Here is a 25,093-nt window from a genome sequence, read left to right on the forward strand (position 1 = left end):
TAGATACTTATCACCTATCCTGTGGATTGATAATAAGCTGTCATTCTGGAAGAATCCCTCTAAGATGTCTTAGCCATTTTACAGACTACTTGATTTGCCTTTAAGACAAGCAGTCAGATCTCAGACTTGGGGCTCATGCACACAAACGTATTCTCTTTCCATGTCCGTATTCTCTTTACGGTACTCGGTGTGCATTCAGTTTCCGTATGTCTGTATTTCCGTTCCGCAAAAAAATAAAACCTGTCCTATTATTGTCCGTATTACGGACAAGGATAGTACTGTTCTATTAGGGGCCAGCTGTTCAGTTCTGCAAAATACGGAACGCAAACGGATGTCATCCATATTTTTTGCCGACCGCAAAATACATATGGTCGTGTGCAAGAGGCCTTAAAGTGTAACTGTCATGCTTTATTTTATTTTTGTAATGTATAGAGGCAGTGATACTGACCATTTGTGTAATATACTTCAATTACTGAAATCGTACATTTCTATTAGAAAAATAGCTCTAAAGTGGCCCATTTTGAGTGATGGCGCAACGCTCTTCTGTTTACATCACAGTGGAGACTTGCTCAACACTGACTGTGTTATGTGAAGAGAAGACTGAAGAGCGTAGCTAAGGCTCAAAATGGGCTACTTTAGAGCTATTTGTTTAACAGAAATGTACAGTTTCAGTAATTAAAGTATATTACAAAAATGGTCAGTATCACTTCCCCCTACACATAAAAAAAATAAAATGAAGAATGACAGTTACACTTTGTCTCTGAATTACATTCTTTAGTACTAGACAGCTTTATTTCTGTGAAATTAGTTTTTCCAGGGAAACCGGATTTCTTTTTTAATTATAAAGCAGAAGAAAAATAAAGATTATATATTGGCGCCATTTAGTCTATCGCATCAAGACAGTCCTGTGCTTTGTGCCCTATGGCGGGTCTTCCGTTCAAGACTACCGTCTATTACGCACAGTAAATTGCCAGGGGGTTGTTGTCTTTTAACAAGGGGTTGTCCTGATGGATCGTATTTGTAACTTGAAGACATCTTCTCTGATGACTGCCCACTAACTCTCCTTGAATCATTTAGAAGGAGAAGCAAATGAACACCACCTTGTTGGTCAGATGTATGGAGTCACTTTTTTCGTGCATTCAGCCCAAGAAAAGCTACCCCCCCCCCAATGTCCTGATTAATAGAAGCAGAAAATTAATTTAGTTTCTTTCTCTCAGATGATTGCTGCCAATGTGCTTTCTAAAGAGGAATTTCCTGACTTTGATGAAGAGACTGGTATCCTACCCAAGGTTGATGATGAAGAAGGTATGTAATGTTTTTCTCCCCCACTGTGCATCTAATGTTGATTCTAGGATGCCCGTGGCACTACGACATGCACAGTCTACATAGTGTGGTGTATTGCTTCTTCTTTTTTTCTTTTGTTTGCCCATCTGTGTCTATTCACATTTTGCAAATTGTATAACTTTCTTTTGAAATAGATGAAGATCTGGAAATTGAGCTTGTAGAAGAGGAGCCTCCATTCTTACGAGGACACACAAAGCAGAGCATGGACATGAGCCCAATTAAAATAGTAAAGGTATGGAGTAATTTAGCATCAGTGTGTTCAGACACTGGAGAGACTAATTGTTTCCCATTACAACCAGCTACGTTCCAGTTTCATTTTCCTATTGCTTACTAATGTTATCGAAAATCCTTTGTTTCTTGCATCTTAAAGGGTTTCTACCACTTAGGTGTCACATATTTAGCTGTCAGACACTAGCGATCCGCTAGTGTCTGCTCTGGCCAACCATCCTAATATAATTGCTTTTGGGGCGGTGGTTTGGCTAAAAAAACTACTTTTATTAATATGCTAATGAGCCTCTAGGTGCTATGGGGGCGTCATTAGCACCTAGAGGCTCCGTCTACCTTCAGAAACTGCCGTCGCCGAGCGCGTCCCTCCAGCCCGCCCATCTCCTCCTGAATGCGATCGTATGTATTCTGCGCATGCGCAGTGAATGTCTGACCGCTTCCTTGCTCAGACATCTCCACTGCGCCTGCGCGATGACGCCATAGTGCTCCGAGGAACAGGCGCAGTGGAGATGTCTGAGCAGGGAAGCTGTCAGACATTCACTGCGCATGCGCAGAATACAGGCGCTCACAAGGAGGATCGCATTCAGGAGGAGATGGGCGGGCTGGAGGGACGCGCTCGGCGGCGGCAGTTTCTGAAGGTAGACGGAGCCTCTAGGTGCTAATGACGCCCCCATAGCACCTAGAGGCTCATTAGCATATTAATAAAAGTAGTTTTTTTAGCCAAACCACCGCCCCCAAAAGCAATTATATTAGGATGGTTGGCCAGAGCAGACACTAGCGGATCGCTAGTGTCTGACAGCTAAATATGTGACACCTAAGTGGTAGAAACCCTTTAATGGATAAAAAATGTCTAATTGCAGAATCCTGATGGTTCCCTGTCTCAAGCTGCCATGATGCAGAGTGCTTTAGCAAAGGAGAGAAGAGAAATGAAGCAAGCACAACGGGAGGCAGAAATGGACTCTATCCCAATGGGCTTAAATAAACACTGGGTGGATCCTTTGCCGGATGGTTTGTATTCATCTCTATCCACCTTGTTTTGATGCCAGTCACTGCTTACTTGTAGAAATGGAAACTTTATCATAAAAGGGCTCTGAACTTGTGTCACTGAATCCATGGGTGTACTTTTACCATGGCGTGGCTAGGAAATACAGAAAGAGATAAAAAAAATACATTTCTGTATTCACTTAAAGGCTATGTACACTTTCGGAGGCAGATTCTTTTTATGATTGCATTTTACTAATTTTAGGCTCAATCTTTTTTTCAATTGGTCTTTATCAAAAATATTCAGCCGTTCTGTCACAAAGGGTCTGTTTGTCCAGCTGTGTGAATATACTTTGTACTTTCACTTTGTACGGTCATCTGATAAGCCCTTATGTCTAAGGCTACTTTCACACTACCGTTTCTGGGTCCGCCTGTGAGATCCGTTTCAAGACTCTTGCAAGCGCCCCAAAACGGATCAGTCCCAATGCATTCTGAATGGATAAGGATCCGTTCAGAATGCATCAGTTTGGCTGCGTTTGGTCTCCGTTCTGCTTTTGAGGCGGACACCAAAACGCCTGACGATGCGACGCCAAACAGATACATCCTGACTTACAATGTAAGTCAATGGGGACGGATCTGTTTTTCACTGACACAATATGGTGCAATTGAAAACGGATCCGTCCCCCATTGACTTTCAGTGTAAGTCAGGGCTGATCCGTTTTGACTTAGAGTTTTTTTGAAAGAATAATGCAAACAAATCTGTTCTGAATGGATACAAGCGTTTGTATTATTGGTGCGGATCCATCTGTGCAGATACAAGACAGATCCGCACCGAATAACTGAGCTATAATGTATAATGAGTGTTTTTAATGTCAGAGATAAGGAGCCACTCAGATTAGTCTACTTTCACACTCGCGTTTAGTGTGCATCCGTTCAGATAATACAACCGTCTTTATCTTTAACATGGCCAAGACGGATCCGTCTTGAACACTATTGAAAGTCAGTGGAGGATGGATCCGTATTCTATTGTGTCAGTGAAAACGGATCCGTCCCCATTGACTTACATTGTGTGTCAGAACGGATCCGTTTGCCTCAGTTTCGTCAGACGGATACCAAAACGTCTGCCTCCAAAGCGGAACGGAGACTGATCGGAGGTAAACTGATGTATTCTGAGCGGATCCTTTTCCATTCAGAATGCATTAGGGCAAAACTGATCCCTTTTGGACCGCTTGTGAGATCCCTGAATGGATCTCAGAAACGGAAAGCCAAAACGCCAGTGTGAAAGTAGCCTAAGCTGGCTGATGGAGCTGAGACAAAATTCAGATCCCTCTATTAGAGCATCTCTGCTCTGTACAGAAAAAAGGGCTCCACAAAAAAGACCAATTAAAAAGTGATATTTAGCTCAAATTGAGTACAATGCATAATAAAAAAAAAATTGCCCCCAAAGGTGTTCATAGCCTTTACTGAGGACCTGTACGACCCCTTTAACGTATCCAGCTTTTACATGATGTTTTTGAGAGGGCAGCATTCATTCTGAAGAAATGGGTAACCCTTTGAAAGGGGTACCATAAAGTGGTTTAGTTACGCATCATGTATACATACGCATGTACCGCACAATAGACTATTTTTGTGGATCCCTTTGTGTTGCAAATTACAGTCAAACACCTATATCTAGTCCATAGAAGTCTATGGATATGTTTGGAGCCTATTCTGCCATTTTGACTTTGCACTTTAAATACAATGTGAACAGACCTTTTATAGTTGATGTTGAAATGCATCTTATTGCGATTTATTTATTAATTTAAAATGTAGAACAAGAATCCTGTGTTCAGCCATTACCCTGGAGCGTTAAAAGTCGCTTCCTGAATATCAAGATTGTTCATATCTTGACATTTTGTTTTATAGTTGATGGACGACAAATTGCTGCTAACATGAGGGGGATTGGGATGATGCCCAATGATATTCCAGAGTGGAAGAAGCATGCCTTTGGAGGTAATAAGGCCTCTTATGGGAAGAAGACACAGATGTCAATCATTGAACAGAGGGAGAGTCTGCCCATTTACAAGCTGAAGGAGCAGCTGGTGCAGGTAAATGAGTGTTATACTTCAAGACAAAGATCTACATCTCATTTTCTTGCCCAATTTCCTTGGGGGACACAGAAGACCTTGGGTATAGCTCATCTCCATAGGAGGCGTGACACTAAGTGAGAACTGTTAAGCCCCTCCTCCACAGCTATACCCTCAGCCTGGAGAGAGAGACTGCCAGTTTTTTGCTTAGTGTCCAAGGAGGCAAGACACTCCCTGCTCTGCAGGGCTGTTTTTCTCCTGTTTGGTTTTTTAGTTTTGATTTTTGCTTTGTTTTTTTCTTCAGATCATCAGGGACAACAGAGACGCACTAGACCTCTCTGTTTCTCCCGGGGTCGAGCTGCGCCAGTGCCGGTCATCCGCACTGCTGCCTCCCCCACAGAAGGCAAGGTGGACCAGGGCAGCCCAGCTCCCCTGCATCCCGCCAGCGCAAGGGTCGTCCGCACGCCAAGTCCCTCTTCCAGCGTCCTGCCACTACGGTGCCAGTAGCTGAAGGGGCGACCCTGCTGGAACGGACCGAGGGTGAAGACGGCTGTGGTAAGAGAGAGGCTTCTCCAGCCCTACGTTCCCCTCAGTCCCTCCCCGGTCTCCTGCGTGCTGGACCCCCATACTGGTCCCTGCTGGACCTAGGCTGGCCCCTGAGGTTCCCAATAATCATATAGCCCCACACCACCACCATACTGGTGACCGCGGGGCGACTATACACTGCCCCTCCATAGGGCATTGCACATGGAGGAGTTCTGCTTTAGGGCCGGAGACCCGCTCCTAGCTGCCCCTGACACAGGGGTTATGCCGGCCCTCCCCCTTACCGGTCGCAGATTAAGTGCAGGGGGCCCGCGCTGGCTGCCCTGTCCCTCCTCCACGGGCGCCTGGTCCGTTAGGGCAGGGGGTGCAGTGCTGGACTTCAGGTCCCCCCGCCCTCCTTACCGGTGTCTAGGGCCAGGGGCCCGCTCCAGAAGCTGCCGGACGCAAGGCCCTCACGGCCTGCATGTACTGAGCACGATGCTCCAGCGGGCCCCGGCTGACTGTTGAGGCTTCCGGTCGGCCGGGTGCCGCGAACTTTTGACCCAGGCTTCGGCCTGCTCGGCCGCAATCCGGCCGTTTGTCTCTGCCGCCCCGCGGGGTGGGCACCCGCGGCCGTTAGTACAGGCGTCAGCCGGCTCCCTCCCGGTCCCGGCCGACCGCCGGTACTCCCGGGCGCCGCAAAAATCTAGGCCCCGGCTTCACGGCCTATAGGCCGCAAACTTCCAGCCTCGGTTGGAGGGGGCGGGAACTTCTCGCGGCGCGAATTCTTCCCGCCTGGAGGTCCCCCGCCCCCAGGGCCGCCCCCTAGGCCGGATGTTTGTTAACCCGTTGGGTACCGGCCATCTCCAGGGGCCGGCTCCCATCTAGAGGACACCCTCTCTGTTCTGGGCTTCCTAGCTGGCCTGTACGTGACTGTGCCATGTATGGTGGCCCCTTTTTTGCCTCAGAGTGGCTGTGTTTAAAATAAATAAATAAGGTTAATAAATAACGGAATGGCTGCGCAGGACGCTGCAGCCTGATGCAGTAGTGCTGGCCGCACGCTATGCCCCCCTTCCGTGGGCGGCATGTTGCGCTCCTCGGCTGAGGTTCTGGCCAGCTACATGTTCCCCTTCTAGGCGAACCCTTGCCATCTCCCGGGATACGGCGCTGACCAAAGGTAGGCGCCCCGTCTATAGGCGGAACGTCGCCTCTCCAGTTACAGGCTGGCCATGTGCATGACCCCCTTCTTAGGCGGAGTGCTACATTCACCGGATCGGTGCTGCCAATGTGCTCGCCCCCCTTCCATAGGCGGAATGCTGCGCTCTCACTGGATTAAATGCCGGACAGGTGCATGACCCCCTTCTGGGGCAGAATAATTGCACTCTCACCGGATACGGTGCTGGCCATGTGCACGACCCCCCCCTTCTTGAGGAGCGCGGCACTCTCGCTGGATTCCTGCCGGCCATGTGTGTAACCCCCTTCTATGGCGGTACGCTGCACTCTCACTGGGTTCGCTGTCGGCCATGGGTATGAAACATGTGCACGTCCCCCTTCCATATGCGGAACACTGCACTCACTGGATTCACTGCCGGCCATGTGCACGTCCCCCTTCCATAAGCGGAACGCTGCACTCTCACTGGATTCGCTGCCGGCCTTGTGCATGACTCCCTTCCATAAGCGGTAGGCTGCACTCTCATTGGTTTCGCTGCCGGCCTTGAGCATGCCTCCTTCTCTCCGGCGGCATACATACTCTTCCTGGCTGGGGTTGTTCTCTCGCGGTAGGTTGCTGGCCACGTGCTTGACCCCCTTCCATGGCGGGGTGCTTGCACTCTCACCGGATCCGCTGCCAGCCATATGCATGGCCCCCCCCCCCTTCCTTGGGCGGTGTACCGCACTCTCGCTGGCTTTGCTGCCGGCGTGGGCATGCCTCCTCTCCTCAGGCGACATACATGCACCTTCACTGACGGTGTTTGTTCTTGCGCCAGTACGTTGCTGGCCATGTGCATGGCCCCATCCGTGGCGGGGTGCTCGCGCTCTCCTGGGATGCGATGCTGCCGTGTGCGGTTCATTGCACCCTCACCGAATACGTTGCTGGCCAGGAGCATGGCCCTCTAAACATGGGTGCGCTGCTTGCACTCCCTTTGGAAACGGTGCTGGCCTTGTGCATGACCACTTCTCATTCCATGGGCGGTATTTTGCGTGCTCATGAGATTCACGGCTGTCCTTCTGTATGCTGTACTGGACGTTCCCCTTTCATTGGCGAACTACTCGTTGCACTCTCACAAAATTCGGTATTGGGTGGATTATTGCACAATCATTTGGTGCTAGGATAATCCTGTGCATACCCTTCCCCCTTCACTAGGTCCTTTTGGTGCGGGCCTTTGCACTCTTGCCGTCTGCAGAGTTTGCCAGGTGCCTTTCTCTCCCCTTTTCCGGGAGGACTGCTTGCGTTCCATAGCATGCCTCCTGTACTAGCCTTGTGCATAACTCCCTTTCGGGTTGCACTTTGCACTTCCATGGATACTGTGGGATGCTGTGGCTGTGCGCTCTGTGCATTGTTTGGCCCGTGTTTGCCTTCTCCTCCAGTGGGTGGGTTGGCCTTCTCGCTGCCTGCGGTTTCGTAGTACGTATGCCTCCCTTCCTCCTGCGACATACTTTTTTCTCTTGGGGTGAGGCTGATTGTCGCTAGCTTTGTACTCTTTTCTGAGGAGGTCATTCTGTCCACCTGTATGAGCCTAAGGTGTTGTCCAACACACAACAATTGAATGCCCAATGTATTCACCGCTGTATACCTTGTATATATGTAGACGGGCTCTGCTGGCTCGCTACTGCACCGAGCTGGGTGGCACTCATTCTCTGGTGTGGTCCCGTTGTGACTGCACCAGCCATGTTTATTGGCCCTTTCACCTGGGGAGTGTTCGGGGTCCCTTGATGCGTACCCGTTCGTCCTCCCGTGACATTGCTTCCCCGCGCAAGCCGTCGGGGTCGAGAGTGTTGTCTTTGGCGCCTTCTGCACTTCAGTCTGATCTGCTACCAGGATTTGACCGCTCCTCTCGGGTAGGTCACCCAACTTCTCTTGGGTGCTCGTCTATCCAGGTCTGAGGGACCTCCAATTTGGGTTCTTCAGGGTATTCGCCCTCTGCGAGGCGATGTGCAGGTCGTCTCACAGGGTAGCCGGTATTCGGCTTTTGGACTGTCCTGTGGCTTCCCTGTTTGCCATTCCTCCTTTCGGTTTGGAGGGTGTTATGCCGGCCCCTGTCTCGGCTGCTTTTCCTCGCCGGCTCGGTTTTTTTGGCTTCCTCTCTGAGTTTGTCACTCCGAGGTGGCTTCTGCACCGGCCAGGCCTCAGAGGCTGTTTCGTCATTGCCCCCTCCCCCTCGGGGGTGAGCATGGTTGTTCACTTGGATGTTTCTGGCGTTACTTGTGGTCTCATACCGTCTCCCTCGTTTTCGCTGGCAGTACTAGCTGTGTGCCTGTTGCCGGGCCTATTGCGTTCTGTCCTCCCGCTGGGTGCAGATTGCCTTTCCAGTCTGGGCATATGGTCCTGCTGGACTTACCTTTTCGGTAACTTGGGAGGACTACCCTTCGGTCACGTTTGTCCTTTGATCCCACCAGGACTGTAGAACTCCTTCCTGTGGTGGCTACGTCGACTTGGACTTGGCCTGTCTTGTCCTGGCATCTGTCGGCTGCTGGGCGGACCCTTCCGGTTTCTTCCGTCTGTCCTTCTGCTCCCCCACTCCGGTTGGATACGGGACTATGTTGTTCAGGGGCCGACGAGACAGTTTTTTTCCGACCCTTGGGCCATGTTACTGGTCTGCGCCTGATCACATTGGGTTTTCTCCCGCTTGCCAGGCGATTCCTGCGAGCGCGCTAGTGTTCGCTCCCGACTGTGCTTCGTCCAGGTTCGGTTGTCGGACTTGGGGTTCTTGCCTGGGTTTGTGGTGAGCGGGGCATTCCCCCACTCTGCTTTTCTCTCCCTTTGGTTCTGTCCTTCTCTAGTCCGGCCTGACCCTGGGACTGGGACTCTGTTACTTGAAGTGTCAAGTGTCGGCGCTGTCCTTCCCCTTGCAGCGTTTTTTCTGGCCCTCCTGGGCCTGTCATGACCTTCTTCCACAGAGTGGCTCTTTGGTTCCTCTGTACCGTTCCCTGGTACCGTCCTGGGAACTACACACTGAGCTCTTGGCGCTCCACTCTTTCCCTTGGTGCCGTTGTAGAAGTTCTCCCTACTCCTTCTGTCCTGTACAGTTGTGTTTGCTGTTGCCATCATGTCTGGCGGGTGCCTGATGGGTGGCCCTTCGTGTTCTGTGCCTTCTGTCCTTTTCCAGGACAGGGCTGTTTTTCCATCCCGTCCCTTCCTTCTGAGGGTGGTATCTGCCTTCTTATCTACGAGGCTTGGTCATCCCCTTCCCGTCTCCGGGAACGGGCGCTTCACCGCTTGGAGATTGTTTGGGTTTGCAGTTGTTCCTTGGAGATCTCCGACTCTAGTCGGCGTTCGGTCTCTTGTGTTTCCGGGATGTCCGCGCAAAGGGTTGACGGCCTCCAGGGTGGCTTTCCTTCGCTCTGAGTGTCTATTGCTGTGGTTACCGCACCACGGGCAGGGTTCTGCTTTTGGTGTCACCGTTCATTTCACCAGAGCGGTCGGTGCCTCCTGGGCCGGAGGCATAAGGCTTCGGCCATGCATTTGTGCAAGGCGGTCACTGGTCTTCCTTGCACACCTTACCGAGTTCTACAGGGTGCGCACTGGGGCTTCGGCGTATGCTGCCTTGGGCCGCCTGGTCTGCAGGCGGCGGTTTCTTGATGCCTTCGGGTGCCTTGCCTTGGTGCAGTGGTCCCTCCCCTCTTGGACTGCTATTGAACGTCCCAAGTTCTTCTGTGTCCCCCAAAGGAATTTGGGCGAGAAAACGAGATTTTTGTATAACTTACCAGTAAAATCTCTTTCTCGCTCTTTCCTTGGGGGACACAGCACCCACCCATTCTTTGTTTTTCTCTGCACGGTTTCCGAGTTTGTTTTACCCGTTGGGTAGTTGGCTTGTTGGTTCCACTTTTGGACTTTGCCTTTTCTCACTGCTTGGACACGCAACTGGCAGTCTCTCTCTCCAGGCTGAGGGTATAGCTGTGGAGGAGGGGCTTAACAGTTCTCACTTAGTGTCACGCCTCCTATGGAGATGAGCTATACCCAAGGTCTTCTGTGTCCCCCAAGGAAAGAGCGAGAAAGAGATTTTACTGGTAAGTTATACAAAAATCTCGTTTTTATCGTATGTGGACTCCAGTTAGAGTAATGATCCTAGCTGGCAGAGCACTTTTATAACATATCAGAATAAAGGGAAACTGGAAGATGCATTTCTTGCACATTTAAAGAAAGCGGCAGCCACAAAGCCACTTCATCGTAAAGATCGTGTGCTCTGTCAGCCTTAGAAAGGGAATATAAAATGATGTTTTCCTGCCTCGTCAAAGGCTGTATGCTGCTTTGATATTGAAATCCCTTGTCAGCAACTCTGAAGTACAGTTTACTGCAAGATGTCTTTAGTCAGAAATGTGATGTGAAGATAATACAATGACGCACAATCTACTGGTGTATGATAGCAGCAGACCAATGAGGGGGTTTGTATTGTTGTGGATAGCTTGAAGAGGTTGTCCCTTTACAACAACTTATCCCCTATCAACAAGACGGTGTTGGTGTGACCACTGGGCCGCTTTTCCCCACTTGGATAGGGTGGCGGACACGCATGCCGCTGCCGCTCCATTCAACTGTATCCTGCTGTGTATGATACGCTGCAATCTCCAGCTGTCTCATAGAGCTGAATGGAGCAGCGGACGCACAAGCATGCCTGCTGCTCCATTCAAATGGTAGAATACGGTGCCCATTCTTGTGACCAGTGGGGTGTCCCCACAGTCGGTTTCCCACCACTCGTACACTTATCCCACAACCTGTGGATAGGGAATAAGTTATTGTAGTGGCACAACTCCTTTAAAGGGGTAATTCTCGTTTCATAAAACTTCCGATGTGTCTTAGTGACAGATCAGCACTTTTTATTAAAACTTGTGATGTCAGTTACCCTTTTAAAGGAACACCAGATAAACTTGCCCCCTTAGTTATTTTTTTTTTGGTTGTTTTTTTTTTTGCTCTTGCATTCAGTTGTCTTACATCTTGACACTGGATTGTTATATTAAAGTGGTTTTTCCTATCTTTAGATAGCCCCCTTCTCTTTCCAGAGGTGTTTGGTACAGCCGAGTGGGCTATGCTATACTGTTTCCATCCCATACAACTGAATGGGAGTTAGGGAAATCATATTGTACAGCCCACTCCATTCAAGCTAGGGCTCATCCCAAGATTGTAATACCCCCATAATTAATTTCAATCCTGAGTGGCACATACAGACATCTAGATGTTCCGGGGTATGGCACTGTTCTACCATAATTAACAATCTTCTGTTTGTTTCCCCCATAAGGCTGTTCATGACAACCAGATCTTGATTGTCATTGGTGAAACCGGCTCAGGAAAAACCACCCAAATTACCCAATATTTGGCGGAAGCTGGATATACTACAAGGGGTAAAATTGGATGCACTCAGCCCAGAAGAGTGGCTGCAATGTCTGTAGCAAAGCGTGTGTCTGAAGAATACGGTTGCTGTCTAGGTCAGGAGGTGAGTTGTTGGATTTAATGTTTCGCCTAAGCTAGCACGTTTGGGCTTTTTAAATGGAATCTGCCTCAGTAATCAGCTGATCGCTGTAGCTTTGGCTTCAGCACTCCTCAGCAATAACCTGATATCTAATGGGGCTGGCCACATATTTCATAATTAGCATTGTGCTATGCCCTTGCAAATGTTTGGATGAATTGATTGGGCACTTTATTTAATGATTCCTTGGTGATACATTCCTCGTACGACTCTGGACATTCAAACAAATATATTCTACAATTCATCCTTCTCTTGCTTTCCTCCTCCAATGCTTCCGTAACTTTCTTTCCACCACTTTTCTAGCTTTTCCTCATGGGTTTTGATGGTACTCTCCAGTCTAATGTTGATCTGCCCTTTCAAATCGCACATGTTAGTATTTCTTGAAAATAACACATTTTATCTATTTGTAGGTGGGATATACCATTCGATTTGAAGACTGCACAAGCCCAGAGACTGTCATTAAATACATGACGGACGGTATGTTACTAAGAGAGTGTCTGATAGACCCTGATCTGACTCAGTATGCCATTATCATGCTTGACGAAGCGCATGAGAGGACAATCCACACCGATGTGCTGTTTGGGCTTCTGAAGAAGGTACGAACCAACAGTTCATATGTCTTTTTACTTACCAGTCATGCTCCACAGGATTGGGTTAAAGTTATTTCTATCTTTTAAAGTGATGGCATATCACTAGTTAATTGCTTTGGGTCTGACCACTGGGATCCCACCGTTCCTGAGAATGCTGGTTTAGTACTTTGGGTCTCTTCACTATTTTTCCCTGCACTGTGGTGCCCCAACGAGCTGCTCTGCAGAAAACCGCAGCACTATAAAGTAAGTAGGACTGTGCAGCAGTTCCCTGCAGGTCTGGAGGGTGTGAGCACCACTGTCCAGGGGAAGCTTTGGAGTGGATGCAGCGCTGGTTTAGAATTGTTCGTTCTTAAGCTTTACTTATTGTTTCCCCTGTAGACTGTACAAAAGCGTGCTGATATGAAACTGATTGTGACATCTGCCACTTTGGATGCCGTTAAGTTCTCTCAGTATTTCTATGAGGCTCCAATTTTCACCATTCCTGGTCGAACATACCCAGTAGAGATTCTATACACTAAGGAGCCTGAGACTGATTACCTGGATGCCAGCCTCATCACTGTGATGCAGATTCATCTGACTGAACCTCCAGGTTTGTAGTCCATTCCTGTCTGATTTGGTTGTTTGTGTGTAAGTAAAAGTCAATTCTAATTGGAGTGGCTTTAACAACTGGTAAAGGGCATCTGTCAGCAGATTTGTACCTATGACACTGGCTGACTTGTTAATGTGCGCTTGGCAGCTGAAGACATCTGTGTTGGTCCCATGTTCATATGTGCCCGCATTGCTGAGAAAAGTGGTGTTTTAATATATGCACATGAGCGTCTATGAGCAGTGTAGCTGCTTGGCCCTGTCAAAGTGGAGAGGACACGGCAATTGCAGATAGAGCGGAGACTCTAGCTGTAACGGCAACACCTCTATTGCTCCTAGAGGCTCATTTGCAAATTTTAAAACATCATTTTTCTCAGCAGTGCGGGCACAAATGAACATGGGACCAACACAGATGTCTTCAGCTGCCAAGTGCACATGTAACAGGTCAGCCCGTGTCATAGGTACAAATCTGCTGACAGAGGCCCATTAAATAAAGGACCATCATGCCCATGTGGGGTTTGGTTTTTAGTGCATATTAATCTTGGTGTTCATATGCTTGACCTGGGCTTGATCTTCTATGCCAAGCATGCTCAACCTGCGGCCCTCCAGCTGTTGCAAAACTACAACTCTCAGCATGCCTGAACACCCTACAGCAGGGCATTGGGGGAATTGTAGTTTTACAGCAGCTGGAGGGCCGCAGGTTGAGCATGCCTGTTCTATGCCATTAGTGTTTTTTAGTTGTCGGGAGAGCACAAAATTCCTACTACTGCAGAAAAAAACTTGAGTTGTTGAAAGTTACCATGTAGCACAGTAGGTATTCACTGTGAACGCATCTCTACAGGTTTGCTATTACATTTAACCTGTTTGCTAATTTTAGGTGACATTCTGGTTTTCCTTACTGGTCAAGAGGAAATTGACACTGCTTGTGAAATCCTCTATGAGAGAATGAAGTCACTTGGCCCTGATGTGCCGGAGCTGATCATACTGCCAGTGTATTCTGCTTTGCCCAGTGAGATGCAGACAAGGATTTTTGACCCAGCACCTCCGGGTAGCAGAAAGGTATTGAAAATTTGCCTGACAAATGTTTCATTCTATTAGTTGGATTAATTATAGCAAATTAGCAGTTTTTAGATTCACAAATTGGTCAAAACATTTTGGTAGCATCACCCAGATTCCCCTGATAACTTGTGTGTTCTGCGAGTCCTTTGATATTTGAGCCTTTCGGTGCCTGCACAAAGGATAACATACAGTGTATCAGCTTAGCATTTTAAAGCATCACTAGACATAGGAGGTCTCAAAAATTCCACCTCTAATCTCCTCTTTTCCTTTGCTTCTGCGTGTCTCCTATTACAATTAAAACAGAGACATCTATAAAGAAATGTCTGTCCCTGTAGCTCAGCCATGTTCTCCTCTCTGCTCTGTCTGCAGTAAGACAAAGATTAAGCCACTGCCTTGGCAAATCCTGCTCACTTTAGTCTTCTACTAGTCAAAAAATAGAAGAGATCAACCCATGTGTTCACAGCAGGATTCCTACAAGACTGTTTCTCATTCAGAAAATCCTGCAGACTGCCAAACCGCGTGGGCACAATTATCACCTATTTTATTATTAATTTTGAGAAAAAACATAAATGTGATTATCATGACAGTTGTTTCTTCAGTGTAGTCCATACATTTTAGTTGGTATGAAATGCCTTGAGTTTAGTGACTGTGTATATTATCAGCCGTGATTTCCTAGTACAGTATTCTGTGGCCCTATAGCTGTTAAACTACAACTCCCAGCATACGGTGACAGCCAAAGGCTCTAGTACTCATGTAAAAGGTAAAGACCATTAAAATGCAGCACTACTTCAGAGTCCACCTCCTGAGGCACACTGAGGTAAAGCTCACAGTAAGATTAGTTCACTTTTATCGCTAATATTTCTCATTTGTGTGCTCGTGTTTCCAGGTTGTTATCGCCACCAACATTGCTGAGACCTCGCTGACTATTGATGGGATCTACTATGTGGTTGACCCAGGTTTTGTGAAACAAAAAGTCTACAACTCTAAAACTGGAATTGATCAGCTTGTAGTAACTCCCATCTCACAGGTGAGTAATGGGGAAGGGGCTTTCATGTGACTCATGAACTTGCATCCATCTACATAGAGCTTGCTGGGTTGTTAGCAATTAGAATTTTATTCGTTTTTAAAGGACGTTTCCAAAACGTAAGATTTTTATTGATTGTAAGAATACCCCCAATTCATGATATCACATTTAGGCTGTACAGAATACTAGTGCGTCACACTAAAATGTCTTGAAATTGTTTCGGCTGCTCAATGTCGTACTTTTCTTCTTACAAAGGCCCAAGCCAAACAGAGAGCTGGAAGAGCTGGGAGGACAGGTCCTGGCAAGTGTTACCGCCTTTACACTGAGCGCGCATATCGTGATGAGATGTTGACTACCAATGTGCCTGAGATTCAGAGAACTAACTTGGCCAGCACCGTCTTATCACTCAAGGTACATTCATTACTGTGTGAAGAATTGGAATAAATACCAGACAGTAGGATCCCCTGTACTAAGACTCAATATATATGTGTGTGGGCTGGGCTGTACTTGTACATACTGCCTCAGGGACAGCCAACCTGCGGCCCTCCAGCTGTTGTAAAGCTACATCTCCCAGCATGCCCTTCTGTAGTTTGATAGCTTTAGGCAGTTTTGGCATGCTGGAAGTTGTAGTTTTGCAACAGCTGGAGAGCCGCAGGTTGGCCATCCCTTTACTAGCTGGTTTGAACAAGCAGAGCTGTAAAGCATGGGGTTGGACAGCAACATTAAAGGGGTATTCCTGTTTCACAGAATAGGGGATAACTATTAGATCGGTGGCGATCCTACCGCTGAAAACCCCACCAGTCATGAGAATGGAGACCCCCGTACCCCCTGCTACCCCCCTGAAAAGAACAGAGTGGCTGGTTGCACATCCACGTGGCCGCTCCATTTATTTCTATTGGAGTTCTACAGATGGATGAGTACAGCTCTCCAGAACTCTCATAGAAATTAATGGAGCAGCCGCACGCATGCCCCTTTAACGTCTTGTGAAATAGGAGATGGTTTTCAGACAACTGAGACATCCATTGAGACCCTTCAACTATGCCCTTATGAAGTAGATTTAAAGAGACACTCCTGATATCACATGGACTGCCATTCTTCAGAATCTAATACGATATTTGATTGGCTGGCTTTCCCTGGTAAAATCATCTGCTTATCAGGAGTGCTGGGAGCAGGCTCATTTTAAAAGATTTTCCACAAGTGTCCATGTAATTTTTGAAAAAAATAACTGCTTAAAATGTTATAAAATAATAAAAATAACCCTAACCTACCGGTCCCCTGCCACATTCTGTACAAATTTATTTCAGAGATGAAGTCTCCACATGGACATGTGACCTCTGCAGCCAATTACTGGCCGTAGCAATGACCTGTATACACAGCTGGCATCCCCACCGCAGACACTGATTGGCTGTAGTGGTCACATGTTCATGTCGAGATATCATCATTGGAAAAGGAAATACAGAGACCAGCGGGCATCTGGGAGCACTGGGGCATTGCTATGGTGATTATGACTTCTTTTAAAAGCTTTTTGGAAAAATGTATGGCATGGCTGGAAAACCTGTTTAAGACTTTTCCAACCATTAACTGACCAAAAGACATTGCTGCTTAACTAGGGCTGCAACGATTAATCGATGTAATCGATTATAATCGATAACTGGATTCGTTGTCGACGAATCCAGTCATCGAATAATCGCCGATTCGTTGCTATGCGGGCAGGCGGTCACTGCATCTTTATTTTACCTTTTACAATGACGCTCCGGTAACAACTAACAGGCAGAGCGGACGCGGCGTAACGTCACTTACTCATGTGACACACCTGCTCCGCCTCCTTCATTCATTAAGTGGGCGGAGCAGGTGCGTCACGTGAGTAAGTGACGTTACGCCGCGTCCGCTCTGCCTGTTAGTTGTTACCGGAGCGTGATTGTAAAAGGTAAAATAAAGATGCAGTGATTAGTCCGACTAAGCAGCGGGGCCGGGGCTGTTATGGGGAGAGGGAGGATCTGTCCATGGCACTGCTATGGGGAGGGGGGTCTGTGTATGGCACTGCTATGGGGAAAGGGATCTGTGCACTGTTATGGGGAAAGGGATCTGTGCACTGTTATGCCCATAACAGTGCACATATCCCCCTCTCCATAACAGTGCACAGATCCCCCTCCCCATAGCAGTGCCATACACAGATCCCCCTCTCCATAACAGCGCCACCCACAGATCCCCCTCTCCATAACGGCGCCACCCACAGATCCCCCTCTCCATAACGGCGCCACCGACAGATCCCCCTCTCCATAACGGCGCCACCCACAGATCCCCCTCTCCATAACGGCGCCACCCACAGATCCCCCTCTCCATAACGGCGCCACCCACAGATCCCCCTCTCCATAACGGCGCCACCCACAGATCCCCCTCTCCATAACGGCGCCACCCACAGATCCCCCTCTCCATAACGGCGCCACCCACAGATCCCCCTCTCCATAACGGCGCCACCCACAGATCCCCCTCTCCATAACGGCGCCACCCACAGATCCCCCTCTCCATAACGGCGCCACCCACAGATCCCCCCTCTCCATAACGGCGCCACCCACAGATCCCCCTCTCCATAACGGCGCCACCCACAGATCCCCCTCTCCATAACGGCGCCACCCACAGATCCCCCTCTCCATAACGGCGCCACCCACAGATCCCCCTCTCCATAACGGCGCCACCCACAGATCCCCCTCTCCATAACAGCGCCACCCACAGATCCCCCTCTCCATAACAGCGCCACCCACAGATCCCCCTCTCCATAACAGCGCCATCCACAGATCCCACCCTCCATAACAGTGCCATCCACAGATCCCCCTCTCCATAACAGTGCCATCCACAGATCCCCCTCTCCATAACAGCGCCATCCACAGATCCCACCCTCCATAACAGCGCCATCCACAGATCCCACCCTCCATAACAGTGCCATCCACAGATCCCCCTCCCCATAACACTGCCATCCACAGATCCTCCCCATAATAGTGTCGTCCACAATTTGTTTTAATATGGCCTTTGAACATAATTTTTCAAGTAAGATCATATAAACCTCTTTGTTTTGTAATTTTGTCGTTTTTCCCGATTAATCGATTAATCGTAGAAATTAATCGGCAACTAATCGATTATTCAAATAATCGTTAGCTGCAGCCCTATGCTTAACAGTTCTCCCCCTAATTACGCATTTTGTTTTACATCAAGGCGATGGGTATCAATGACCTGCTCTCTTTTGATTTCATGGATGCCCCACCTATGGAGACCCTCATCACAGCCATGGAGCAGTTGTACACCCTTGGAGCCCTGGATGATGAAGGCTTGTTGACTCGTTTGGGCAGGAGGGTAAGCAAGGCTTTGAGACATTGGCCTTCTCTTTCTAGCTTTCAGTATTAGTCCTCTGATTGCGCTGAATGCATTCTGTTTTCTGATCTTCTATTTATGTTCTTCCTCTTTTTAGATGGCAGAGTTCCCCCTGGAGCCTATGCTGTGTAAGATGCTGATCATGTCTGTACATCTCGGCTGCAGTGAGGAGATGCTAACCATTGTTTCCATGCTCTCTGTGCAAAATGTGTTCTACAGACCAAAGGTACGCAATACAGTCTGCCACCATGGGTGTATGGCTAGGTTTAGATGGGATGGATTCCTTGAAGAAAGTGTTAATCTGAGATTAGAGTCGGTGGAAGCTGTCGATATTGATCCCTATATCAGGCCATGTATCAGGTTATGGTTGAATATATGTAGGCATGATAAACCCTGTAAAACCAGGCATACAGCATATTAGAGTTATTCATGCTCGGTGAAATGAACCCCTCTGCTCTTGAGGTCTGTAGTATATTTCATATGGTAATGTTCAGTGCACTGAGGAGCGTGTCTAGCCCCCTGTAGCACATCCTAGCCCCTCTAGCACTGCTTCACTGCTAGCTTTTTACTACCATAGCAATTTCTGACTCCACTTGAGTGACAATGCTAGACATCCTGTCTTCCTGGCTTTGTAACCCTTTGCATGCAGAGGTAAATGTTCTTTTGGCGCATGTGTGGTACAGTTCAGTCAGTTTTCAGTGTTGAGATCCGTACTGCACATGCGGCTATGAAGTTCAGATCTCAGCATTGGGGAAAGCCTTATGCGATATGCTGTGCATGCACCACTTGAGGGTTCACTGGTGCGTGCAGAGTTACAGGGCCAGGTAAGAAGATCGTGAGGATTCCTTAAGGGAATGGTGGAGTAGCTAAGAGGGAAAGGCGGTAGTAAAGCAGTGCTATGAGGGGCTAGACCCACCCCTTGGAGCACTTAAAACCTTATTAGCATGTGAAGTATGCTGCAGATTTCTGAAAAACTGGGCCACAGCTTTCAAAGAGGGACCCGAACAGTTGGAGTGCCTGGTTTAATAGGGTTGTTCATGCTGACAAGTGCTCTTTAAATATTACACTGTTTGATAGTGACACATCTTGGACTTATTTAAGTTTGTTCAGAATTTATTTTTACTGTCAGGTCTAAATTTGCCTTCATGATTGACGCTTTGCCCTGCAGGATAAACAAGCACTTGCAGACCAGAAAAAGGCCAAGTTCCACCAGACAGAAGGAGACCATCTAACTTTGTTGGCTGTGTACAACTCCTGGAAAAACAACAAGTTTTCTAACCCCTGGTGCTATGAGAACTTTATTCAGGCCCGCTCTTTACGGCGGGCACAGGATATCCGCAAACAGATGTTGGGCATTATGGACAGGTAATGTGCACTTTTATATTGATCCTATGCAACACTTCTCCTTAGTTATCCTATATTTCTTGTTAATGGCATTGGTGGACACAGCACCATGGGTATATGCCCAGCTTGCCACTAGGAGGCTGACACTAGCAAAAGAAAAGTGTTGGCTCCACCCAGGTGGGCTATATGCTCTCCACAGCCACTAGGCTAATCAGTTTTAGTTTAGTGTCCGTAGGAGGCAGACATGACCTGCTCTGTTTTTTTGCAGGTCTTGCTGCTTTTTTATTTTAATTTTTTACTTATTTTCTTCTGCAGGTCTCTGCCTGCTGCAGGATGGGGCTTTATCGTTGGTATCCACTTTAGCTGCACCCCCTGCGGGTGCATACTTTGAGTACCTCGCCGGTCACTCAGTCCCCCATTACTGCCTCCGCAGTGGCATGCCGGCAATCTCACTTTTTTTTTTTTTTTTTTTCCGGAGGTCCCCCGGCTTCCAGCCGACGCACTTTTTCTGGCTGCTTCGTTAATAGAGGCCCCGGCTTTTAGCTTGACTAGGCCGCATTCTCTCCCGCCCCTTCTGGCTTCCCGGGCTTTTTTCCTGCAGCTCCCAACATGCCCAGACTGCCTACAGCTATCAGCCTCCGGTGGGGAAAGGTCTAAGTTGTGGTTTTGCGGCGGCTGGGGAGCCGTGGGTTTCCTGCAGAAAAGGACTAGCTCTGAGGGTATCGGCTAGGGTACCTTTTGCCTCATCTGCACCGATTCTGTCTCTGAGCAGAGCACCAGGCTGTCTTCCACAATACAGAAGTATCTGGGTGGTCAGAGACAAAGGTCCACTGAGGGACATCTCTCCTCGGTTGGTTTCCACTTTAGTGAATTCTTTGGTGGAACTCATCTGGTTGTAAAGGTACTTCCCATTCACTAGGGTACGCCAGTTTGCCGACTCTCCAGTGTGTAGTGGGGCCCTTCCCAGGCCTTTTGCACGCCTGTATGGTGCCTCAGGTACGTACGCTTTCCCCTTCTGGGGGAGGCTTTCATACCACTTCTACGTGATGTATCCGGCAGACCTTCCTGGTTGCCAGGTCTCCATTTTCAGCCAGGGTAACTGCTCTATGCAGGTGCTCTATTCGACACACATTCCTGGATCTGTACCTTCTCCAGTTACTGTCGCCATGACACCATCCTAGTGTGCACCGCATAGCTGTTTTACTCCCTCATCAGCCCTGTGCCCTGTTTGTGCAAACTGTGGTCTACCATCTATTGCATGGCCCTTTCTAGTTTTACTGTGGGCTGGGCATCATGTTGCTCTTCTGGAAACCCATCTCTGCCTCCCTCCAGTAGTGTACTTGTACCATCTCTGGGTGTTGTATCTGTCAACCGTCCCAGTTGCGGTATGTACCTGATATCATTGCTCCCCCCTTTCGGGGGGGGAGTAGTTGTGGCAGCGGGGATCCCTGCATTGTGAGTACACAATAGCGGGGTTCTGTGTCCGTTAGACTCCCACAGTTATGCCTTGCTCCTATGGAGAGCTCTCTATGGTAGTGCTGGCTCCAATCACAGGGAATCACAGCGATGTGAGCACCAGCTGCTACTGCAGTTCTCGGATCATCGCTGGACGTCCTCTCTGACATGGTCATGGAAGGACTGGTGAGCACCATACACCTGCCTAGGTGGGGTGAGTTTTCCACCGCTGGCTCCCGTATCGGATACAGTCCCTTGGATTTTTCCATATCAAGGCATCCTCTGTACTCCTGTTTTCGGAGTAGTTGGTTACTGCCAGACGCTCCTTTCACTTGGCCTTTCCTTTCTTGTATGCCCCGGCCAACCCCTTTCCCCCTCTCTGGGTTTTTTTTCGCTGTGCTTGGCCGAAAGCTGGTTTCTACATGTCATTGTAGCCGAATCCACCATTCTTTTCTGCCATATGGATGTCCGCAATTCTTGACGACCGCCAGGGTACTGTACTTGCCCCTTCGGGGACAGTGTATACAGTATGTCGGTAACTACTCTTAGCTTAGTTAGTTAACCATGGCTAATGTTTTTCTCTTTATAGTTGCTCCTGTGGGCCCTTCTTATCTTGCTTGGGGTCCCTGCTCTGATGGTCGCAGGTCCATCTAGCTTTCATAGCTATTTTCCCTTGATAGCCAGCTATTGTTTTGAGGATGTGGTCCACTCCTGTAGGCCTCTCTTGGGCTTCTTCTGAGTTTTTTTACTTGGGGTCCCTGCTTCTATGGTCGCAGGTCCATCCAGCTGGCCGATTCCCTCTGGACAGCTACTAATGGCAGCTCTATATGCTCTGTTTTGGAGCAGCTTCTTTGGGCCTAGTTTGGTTCCTTTTTTTCCTGGGTCCCCATAGGCTTGTTTCCTTCTTGGATTTCTAGCCTCACTTTCTATTCCTCATTTTCAGGTCCCAGTTCCTGGGAGCTGGTTGCTCTAGAGCAGTGTTTTCAACCAGTGTGCCTCCAGCTGTTGCAAAACTACAACTCCCAGCATGCCCGCACAGCCAAAGGCTGTCCGGGCATGCTGGGAGTTGTAGTTTTGCAACAGCTGGAGGCACACTGGTTGGGAAACACTGCTCTAGAGCAGGGATGGCCAACCTGTGGCTCTACAGCTGTTGTAAAACTACAATTCCCACCATGCCCTGCTGTAGGCTAATAGCTGTAGGCAGCCTGGGCATGCTGGGAGTTGTAGTTTTGCAACAGCTGGAATGCTGCATGTTGACCATCCCTGCTCTAGAGAGCAATTTACCTTCATATTGACCATTAGGGGAATGGTGCTTTCCCTCTGTGTGGGAACGCTTCCTCCTTTGGCTGTTCAGAGTCTTCTCTACTCCAATATCTTTCAGGCGAGTATGTCTCCACTCGTATTCCCAGGGCTTGCGACTATTTTTCCTGAGCCGCCTTGTGCTCAGGGCTCCCTATGGCCATACATTTCCGGTTTTCATGGGGAATGACCCCCCCCTTCCCATTTTTTCTGGAAAGCATGCTCTTACATGTCCTCGTCCTAGCCATTGCCAAGTTCTCCCTCCTCCCCAAGGGGGTAGCTGCATTCCTGGGTAGGATGGGGTCCCACCTTCTCATCTGGTGTTTCTCTCCCCTCACCTGTTTCGTGGTGGAAGGACGCTTGCTCTCTTCCCATGGTGACTGTTGCGATTCCTTCTCTCGGAGCATTCAGTCACCTGTGCCTCCCTGTTTCCTCTTTACCATGGCATCTGCCCCTGTGCCTTCACATGGCATTTGCCATGGCAGGGCATGTCCTGGGTCTGTGACCATACAGAGTGTTTGTTTTTTCCTTGCCAAGTCTTTTTTTTTTTTTTTTTTTTTTCTGTCTGGGTTCTTTTGTTTCTAGGCCTTACGGAATTTAGTTGCCTTCCAGGAAGTTGTTTTCCTTGGGTCAGGTTCCCTCGCTAGATCTTTGGGACCACCATATCTTCTTGTTTGATCTGTCTTCTTCTAGATCCTTCTCCTAGGGCATATTTATATATGTAGTTTGGCTAGGTCACTGCCAACGGTCGCTTTCCGGTGGTGGTGTGCCCCTGTTTTATCAATGGGGAGCAGGGGATCTTCCAGTTCCTTCCTCTGGCTCCCCAGGGTGCATTTGTTCACCTCTGTTTCTACGCTGGACTTCTTCCCTGCTTCCTCTCCTCCAGATTTTTCTTTTTCCCCACCTTGGGTCGAGCTGGGTGTTTCCCTTTGCCTTTTTCTTGCATTTGGGATTTTCTACCAGGCACTTGTCCTGGGATTCTCCCACTATTTTCTCTTGGGATTCTTCCTGGTCCTGGAGCCTCTCGGCTCATTCCTTTGTTTTCCTATCTCCCATTTCATGCTATGGTCTCTCCTGGTCCAGTTGGGTTACAGGGTTCTCCAGCACCTGTACACCCAACCGTTTGCATGGCTGTTCTTTTCCCACCCTTGGGAACTGCTTTGGGACGTCCCATGGTGCTGTGTCCCCCAATGCCATTAACGAGAAAATTGGATTTTTGTACAATGCATTGGGGTACACAGATCCCACCCTCTGTTTTTACTTCACTTGCTGGTTCCTTGCTTCTGTTTCTCTCTCTACTGCTTTTGGTACAAACAGATTAGCCTAGTGGCTGTGGAGAGGGTAACCCACTTGGGCGCAGCCAACACTTTTCTTTTGCTAGTGTCGCCTCCTAGTAGCAGCTGGGCATATACCCATGGTGCTGTGTCCCCCAATGCATTGAAGGAAAAAGGGATTTTATGGTAAGTACAAAAATCAAATTTTTTTAAATTGCTACAAGAGTCTTGATCTAGTGTTTTCATCTGCAGTGCATCTAGATACTACAGTGTTTATATTCCTTAGTTTCAGTGGTGTAATGTAAAATCTTTTATTTTAGGCACAAACTGGATGTTGTGTCCTGTGGAAAAGCAACAGTGAGAGTACAGAAAGCTATCTGCAGTGGCTTCTTCCGAAATGCTGCCAAGAAAGATCCCCAGGAAGGTTACCGAACTCTTATAGACCAACAAGTGGTCTATATTCACCCATCTAGTGCCTTGTTCAACAGACAGCCTGAATGGTAAGTGAGCGCATTGCTCTGCAATGAATAAAAAAGAAGGAAAAGTTAGCGTGAAGACGTGAAGGTGGCATGGTGTATTCAAAGTTTGTGTTCTTCTCCACTATTGTGCTATTCAACCTCTTGGTGTCTGGTCTGACAAAAGTGACTTTATTTAGAGAATGTCTTGCATTTTTATTTTTTTGCATTAATAATTAGTAATTACTGTCAGAGCTCAGTTTATGAGCATGAAAGGGAAAAAAGGAGTCCTGCGATCATCAGTTTAAGGGCTCATGCACACAAACATATATATATATATTTTTTTTTTTTACGTTCCATTTTTTTTACAGGTCCTCATGCTGAACAGTTCACTTCAATGGGGCTTGGGAAAAAAATGGAAACGACTGTGTGTGTGTGTATTCCATGTCCGTTCTCAGTGCTCCAGACAAAAAAAAACATCAAGGAGCTATTGGCTCCTAATCTGAAAATTTTTTGTCGCCAAATTTTTGTTGTAACATAAGGGTCAGAAACTGGGTTTTCTTTAGCCTCTTGGCTATTCGTTTTCCATTCATAAACCTCCACATTGAGCTCCCAGCAGCAGATAGAAGCCTTCAGGGCACGCTGGCACGCCTGGTGAGACATCACCTGGGCACATGGTCTTTACTCAGCATAGGCTCCGTTCCTGCCATGCTGTCCCTGGCACTTCATGAGCAGTCTGCAGTGGCGCGTGCTCCCCTGTTCCTTGAATGGCAGTTAAATTATCGTGCGTATTCATACGCATTAGCCTTTTTTTTAGGGTGAAAAAC

At 48.2% G+C, this 25,093-nt stretch overlaps 1 protein-coding gene across 1 annotated transcript in view; it reads left to right on the top strand.

The window, feature by feature from the left end:
• DHX8 (DEAH-box helicase 8) overlaps positions 1–25,093 on the top strand; it is a 39,008-nt gene that overhangs the window by 10,234 nt on the left and 3,681 nt on the right. The window contains exons 10-23 of the mRNA XM_044296604.1: positions 1,218–1,305; positions 1,479–1,576; positions 2,430–2,577; positions 4,456–4,637; positions 11,588–11,782; positions 12,226–12,411; positions 12,784–12,994; positions 13,868–14,049; positions 14,936–15,076; positions 15,329–15,484; positions 18,284–18,421; positions 18,537–18,665; positions 19,608–19,804; positions 24,132–24,311. Of these exons, the coding sequence (XP_044152539.1) occupies positions 1,218–1,305; positions 1,479–1,576; positions 2,430–2,577; positions 4,456–4,637; positions 11,588–11,782; positions 12,226–12,411; positions 12,784–12,994; positions 13,868–14,049; positions 14,936–15,076; positions 15,329–15,484; positions 18,284–18,421; positions 18,537–18,665; positions 19,608–19,804; positions 24,132–24,311 (2,231 nt within the window). The remainder of the gene's footprint in view (positions 1–1,217; positions 1,306–1,478; positions 1,577–2,429; positions 2,578–4,455; positions 4,638–11,587; positions 11,783–12,225; positions 12,412–12,783; positions 12,995–13,867; positions 14,050–14,935; positions 15,077–15,328; positions 15,485–18,283; positions 18,422–18,536; positions 18,666–19,607; positions 19,805–24,131; positions 24,312–25,093) is intronic.

The sequence above is a fragment of the Bufo gargarizans genome, chromosome 6 (genome assembly GCF_014858855.1).
Source record: "Bufo gargarizans isolate SCDJY-AF-19 chromosome 6, ASM1485885v1, whole genome shotgun sequence".
Classification (NCBI taxonomy): Eukaryota; Metazoa; Chordata; class Amphibia; order Anura; family Bufonidae; genus Bufo; species Bufo gargarizans.